This window comes from Octodon degus, unplaced genomic scaffold (genome assembly GCF_000260255.1).
Source record: "Octodon degus isolate 3935 unplaced genomic scaffold, OctDeg1.0 scaffold00016, whole genome shotgun sequence".
Lineage (NCBI taxonomy): Eukaryota > Metazoa > Chordata > Mammalia > Rodentia > Octodontidae > Octodon > Octodon degus.
The window spans coordinates 17,913,744-17,919,797 of NW_004524592.1; the positions used below are offsets into that span (position 1 = coordinate 17,913,744).

General features: G+C 37.7%; 1 protein-coding gene across 1 annotated transcript in view; it reads right to left on the reverse strand.

The window, feature by feature from the left end:
- Nucleotides 1-2,118: 2,118 nt before the first annotated feature.
- Nucleotides 2,119-6,054, reverse strand: part of Larp7 (La ribonucleoprotein domain family member 7) — a 22,329-nt gene continuing 18,393 nt past the window's right edge. The window contains exons 11-12 of the mRNA XM_004626749.2: nucleotides 2,428-2,587; nucleotides 2,119-2,252 (exon numbers count right to left, since the gene is read on the reverse strand). Coding sequence (XP_004626806.2) covers nucleotides 2,119-2,252; nucleotides 2,428-2,587 — 294 coding nt within the window. The remainder of the gene's footprint in view (nucleotides 2,253-2,427; nucleotides 2,588-6,054) is intronic.

Consider the following 6,054-nt stretch of genomic DNA (forward strand, 5'->3'; position numbering starts at 1 on the left):
AAAAACCTCACTGGAAGCTCCTGGGCTGGCCTGCTTTTTCTCCCTGCTGTGAGACCAGGTCCTCAGGAAATGCCTCAGGGAGCATGTGTTCTGGAATCCACCTGGTTCAGTTTTCTTATCTGTATCCTTCCTTAAGCAAGGGAGCTGCCATGGGCAGTTCTAGTTTCAAGCTCAGGGGCTGACTAAAAAAGACTCTTTTAAAAGGCAGGGCGGCTCACACCTTTAATCCTGTCTCTCAGATGGCTGAGGCAGGAGGATCACAATTTATAAGCCCAAGGGGGAAATGTAGCAAGACCTTATCTCCAAATAAAAAAGGGGATTGGGGAGTGATGTAGCTCAGTGTGAATTCCTTGGGCTCAATCCCCAGGGCCCAGAAAACAAAGCAAAACAAACAAAAACTATCAGGCCAGGAAGTAGCTCAGGGTCAGAGTGCTCTCACAGCATTTGAGGCTCTGGGGTGCCTTCTCAGCGTACTGGTGGGGGTAGGGGAAGAATAAAAAATCTTCCCAAAACCTCTGCAAGCAAAGCGGTTAACTATGGCCTACTCTTCTGAAGTGCTCCATACAGCACTTCCTCTGTGTTACACATTCCTTTCAGCTCAAGATTGGAGCCAGCTAGTTTCTCCCTTAGCTCAAGCTGTTTCTGCTTAAGAAGTCTTAAGAATTCGGAGTGATGCAAGCTTGACAGCACACAGGGAGGGAAGTCCGTGGGGTGACTTGCTCAGAGTAACAGCTACTCAGTTTATGAAGTTCCTAGGTAATGCTTATTTCCTTACTTCAAATTGCATTTTCAAAGGACAGGTCTTTCTAAGTTTCTAATGTTGAATGATTATTAATCCACTTTATAAAAAGTCACTTCTAATTTAAATGCAACTTTATAACAAAGGATAAGGTTTTTGTTGTCATAAACAGCTTTCAATTAACATTCTGGATTAATGACTTTAACATTTCAATAATCTCAAGCAGGGTTTGAAATTAACACTTCCGAGCCCTGGCTGAGCTTTTAGGCAGGAAGGAGGGCTCCTTATCTGTGAGATCTCAGTCTCTATGCAAGTAAGCAAAGTTCACAAAGACCAGTAGGAGACTTCCCCTAAATCTTCAGGTTTCTGCAAAACACAGGCTACTGGAGGCCCAGGAAATTTGCTGCATTTTTAAAAATGAAAAAGATCCCAAATCAAGGAGCCTGGAGTATGCAAAATAGGACTTTCAAATGTGAAATGATGTACATCGTTTTTTTGCTTTTCCTCAGACTTTCATAATAGGAATCTAAACTTTGACATGGTAATTACGGTTACTATGTATTCTGTCTTGTGCGCATTTTAAAGTACACTAAACTTTACAAGGATAATAATGTATTTCAAAAAGATAAACTACAAAAAAAAAAAAAAAAAAAAAAAAAAGACTAGCAACAAATTGCCATTACATTAAAATTACTGAAAGTGGAGCCGGGGAGATGGCTCAGTGGAAAAAGCGCTTCCTTGGGAAATGCAACGATCTGAATTCAATCCCCAGTTCCCGGAAAAAAAAAATTACTGATAGAGAACCTTGCTTTAAATTATTGCAGATGGCTTAAATTACTTGCTGACTATCCTAGAGAAAAAAAAAAAAAAAAAAGGAAAAGGGCCAGGGACTTGGCTCAGTAGAATAAACGCTTGCCTGGCAAGTGTAAGGGCCTGAGTTTGACCCCCGCTTCCAATAAAAAAAAAAAAAAAGTAACAAAAATTTATCCCTGCTACAAGGAATCTAGTGAAAGTACCTATGGAAACCCCTATCTTCATAGACTGTATTCTAAGCATACAGGTTTTATCATTAAAGAGATCTTTTAATCACTGAACAACAAAAACACAGTAGCCTAAAATCAAGACTAAAATTTTAAGATATATCACTGGTTATAAATGAAGAAACAAAAAGGAAAGAAATAGTAAAATTCTATATTAATCTTATGCATCTTTGTGGGAAAAATAATTCTAATTTCATGTATTTTTAAACCCAGAAAAATGGGTATCTCCTCCCTAAAGCACAGCACTCTGTAATAGCAAAACCAGTATTATGTTTGTTTTTTTTTAACCAGTATTACGTTATGGTCATCTATTTCTGATTCTAGAGGATATTTAACCTCCTAAAAAATGTAGGGCCCAAAACGCACAAGCGCATCAATTACCTTCTCTGTGCCTCTCTTCTTCTCCCGTGGTTGGTTGAGCTTGGCTTGTCTATCTACCAGAATCTTCTGCCAGTATCTCTGCTCATGATCACCTTCAAAACAAAAAAAGTGCTAATCACTGAATATAAAGATACATCTGCAAAAGATTCAAATCTCAGTAATGTAGCTAGAATAGTTAGGAAAAAACCCGAGGTTTTATTAGTCATAATACAAGACAATTACCCACATTAATTGTTAGAAAGGAAAAGGAAATTTCTGGAGTATTACCAGAAAGGACCTCGAGTTTCCAGTTGTACTTCTTTTTAATCTCAGTGTGGACATTCATTAGTGCCTGGGCTGCCTCTGGAGTTTTAAATCTAGCATGACATTCTGTGTCACCTTCTAGCAGGTCAACATATACAACTTCTGAGATTGCCGCCAGAGTATCCTGAATTGAAGGTAAGAATTAAGACTGAAAACCAGTAAAGTGTTTCATAAAAATCCACAATTATGCCAATGATCCTGTCAGAATGCATTATATGAGACTATTTACAGTGATTATCACATGAAATATCTTTTCTAAAAACACACAGAAATGTTTAAAAAGTAGATTCTGATGGACAGATTCTGACAACCAATTTATGTGAACCACACCATAATTTTCCTGCCTTTTTAAAAAATTATTTCCTGAGAATATGAACCAGGACAGGAGGATTCCACTGAGGACACAGACTGAGAGTGGGGCACACACATCTCCCTGCTTCAATCTGGGGTGATTAGCATAGGAGTAGGATTAAAAGAAAAACAGGATTTGTGGAGGTTTATTTTCCCTCACCTGTGAAACATCAATTATGATTTTAAATGTGTAACAATCATTCAACTTTTTGTATCAACTCATGAAAAAGTTTTCATTGACTCTACAAAAATCCTAAGGTTCTTGAGTAGGTGCCACTGGGGACAGCTCCAGAGCTCTTAGTTTTAGATAAAATACCAAAGTAAACTCTTCAAACCAGCGGAGGTCACCCAGCAAGTGAAAATCTTTACCTAGACAGCCTGCTGTGAGGGCAAATGAACTAGATTCTTGCATTCTTAATCATTTTTCACAGCAGGTTCTGCAAGGCACACAATGCATTTATGCAGGAATGTTACACTAACTCTTAGCTCATTAACTTGCATTTGGATTGCTGCAGGAATGCAGTAGATGGGGATTTCCAATTGGGAAAAAGGTTTCTCATTCTTCCCTTTAATTATAGCATAACTTTTTTTTAACCCAACTTTTAAAAACAACTAGCATAGGTTACTCTTAAAATATTGGGTTTCTAGATATTTGAATTATACAAAGAACTGAGCAGTATGTGGAATTATTTCATCCTAGAGTAAGAAACCTTTATTAGGAACTACTAGCTAAATGTAACCGCTAACGTGATAAATGCACTTGTTTGAGATTATGATAATCATAAATAATTTGCAATTGATATGATTCCTTTATATAATGAATAGTATACACTGAGTCTATAGAAGCCAAGGCTGATTTAATTTGCTTCAGCACCTGGCACACTATCACAAAACAAGGCACTAGGTAAATGTTTGCTGAAGTCAATTTAAAGAGAGACTACACCTGCCAATTCTTATAAGCCTTGTCTGTCAAAAATTCTAAATTTAGACAGAAAACAAGAAAAGCAACCTGTATTAAGTTGATGAAATTTCAATGTGTTCCCTGATAACAAATTTTTCTAATTGATTTTTCAGACTAATTAGACTACAATTCAAAAGATATTTACTAAATATCCATTATAATGTCAGGCTAATCTCCTGACTTAAAACTCTTACAATTTAAAACCCTTATAATGACAAATTAGTCTGGTAATCACATGGGCAAGTCACAGACCTTACTAACTACCATCCTAGCTCAGTTTAAATTTAAGTAACTATTAACTTGATGAATGCAGTTATTGTCATTATGAAAATCATAAGTAATTTGTAATGAGTAAGATCATCACGTAAATAATAAAAGGTTTCTTTTTTGGTGCTAGACTGTACTCACATCTTTGTACTTGCTAAGCACTTCCTTGCATCCCTTGAATTTTTTAGCCTATTATTCTAAATTCTGTATTGCAGTCATGCTGAAATGTAGGCCAGTAAGAGAATTTGGGATGGCTAAATTCCTTACCAACATGGCAGGAGCAAGAAAATTTTATGTCTTACGACGTTTTAAGTATAAGTTTGCAGGTAATGCCTAAGAGAGCACTATTGTAAAAAAACTACCTGAATTTTTTAAGTTATGGATCCATTCAAAACCCAAATAACAGGCCGGGGAGATAGCGTAGTAGAATAAGTGCTTGCCTGGCAAGCACAAGGTCCTGAGTTTAATCCTGGTACAGAAAAAAAAAAAGAAATTCTATCCATTTGATTGGGGAGAATAAGTACTTGCCTGGCAAGTGCAAGGGCCTGAGTTCAATCCCCAGTTCCACAAACAAACAAACAACCCAAATAACATATTACATAGTACTTATTGAATGTCACTAAATATATTTTTAAAATTTGGTGTCATGATAAAAAGTAAAGCCATATTAATATGCTGAGCTGTAAAAGGCTCAAGTCAACAACTTCTGATATTGCCAGTCCTACGGATAACCCACTACTATTATGTACTGGACTGACTATATTGGAATATTTTGCTGAATCACTCACCAACAATATTTAAATGACAATGGAATGCCCTTCTCTGACAAAACTAAGCAAAAAAAGGGGATACAAGTGAACGACCATTTTGTATCTGTATATTCAAAATAGGATAGATATACAGCTGCAGGGGCCAGGGAGATGGCTCAGTAGAATAAGCACTTGCCTGGCAAGTGCAAGGAACTGAATTCAATCCCCCCTTCTGCAAAAATAAATAAATAAAACAAACCAAAAAACTGCCATCCTGGGCCGGAGAGATGGCTCAGTGGAATAAGTGCTTCCCTGGCAAGCACAAGGGTCTGAGTTCAATTCCTGGTTCCGCAAAACAAACAAACATACAAACAAACAAACAAAAAACAAAATAACAGCCATTTTTGTTGTTAAGGGTCGACAGGGTGTTCAGAGTCTCACTACTAGATCAGACTCATAGTCATCCTCCTGTTTACAGCCTCCCAAGAGCTGGGATTACAGGCCCACGCCACCACCCTAGTCTCAATTGTCACCCTAGGGATTAGGCCCAGCCTAATATTTTTCCACAGGTTTTTTTTTTTTTGTGGAACTGAGGATTGAACTCAGAACAAGATCTCACTATGCAGGTAGGCCGGCCTTGAAATTACTTAATAGCCCAGGGTGGCTTCAAAATCATATCAATCCTCCTGCCTCAGCCTCCCAAGTTCTGGGAAGACAAGTGTGTGCCACCCATGCATGGTTCTGCAGCTATGTGCAACTTTTTTTTTCCCCCTGCAGAACTGGGGATTGAACTCAGGCCTGCAAGCGCTTATTCTACTGAGCCATCTCCCCGGCCCCTATTTGCACCTTTCTAAACAATTAGCGTGAATGAAACAAAGTTCACTAAAATAAAAATAGTAAAAGACTGCTTCCTGCAAAAATTCATGTATTTCCTTCAGGAAATGGTTCAACTATTATTCAATAGGTAAAATTAAATAAAATTAAGTAAAAAATATGCATATTCTTCAAAATTTCTTTTCTTTTTTTTTTGTGCAAGAAATCAAACTCAGAACCTTTTGCTTGCCAGACAGGGGCCTGTGCTGCTGGGCTATATCACTGACCCTCTTCAAAATTTAATACCAGTTCTATTTTATTTTAGGTAAAAAATCATTTAAAAATATATTGGGGGGGGGCTGGTGAGATGGCTCAGTGGTCTAAAGCACCTACTTAGAACAAGCTTAGCAAGCACAGGGACCGCGGTTCAATCCCCCAGCACCACATGCC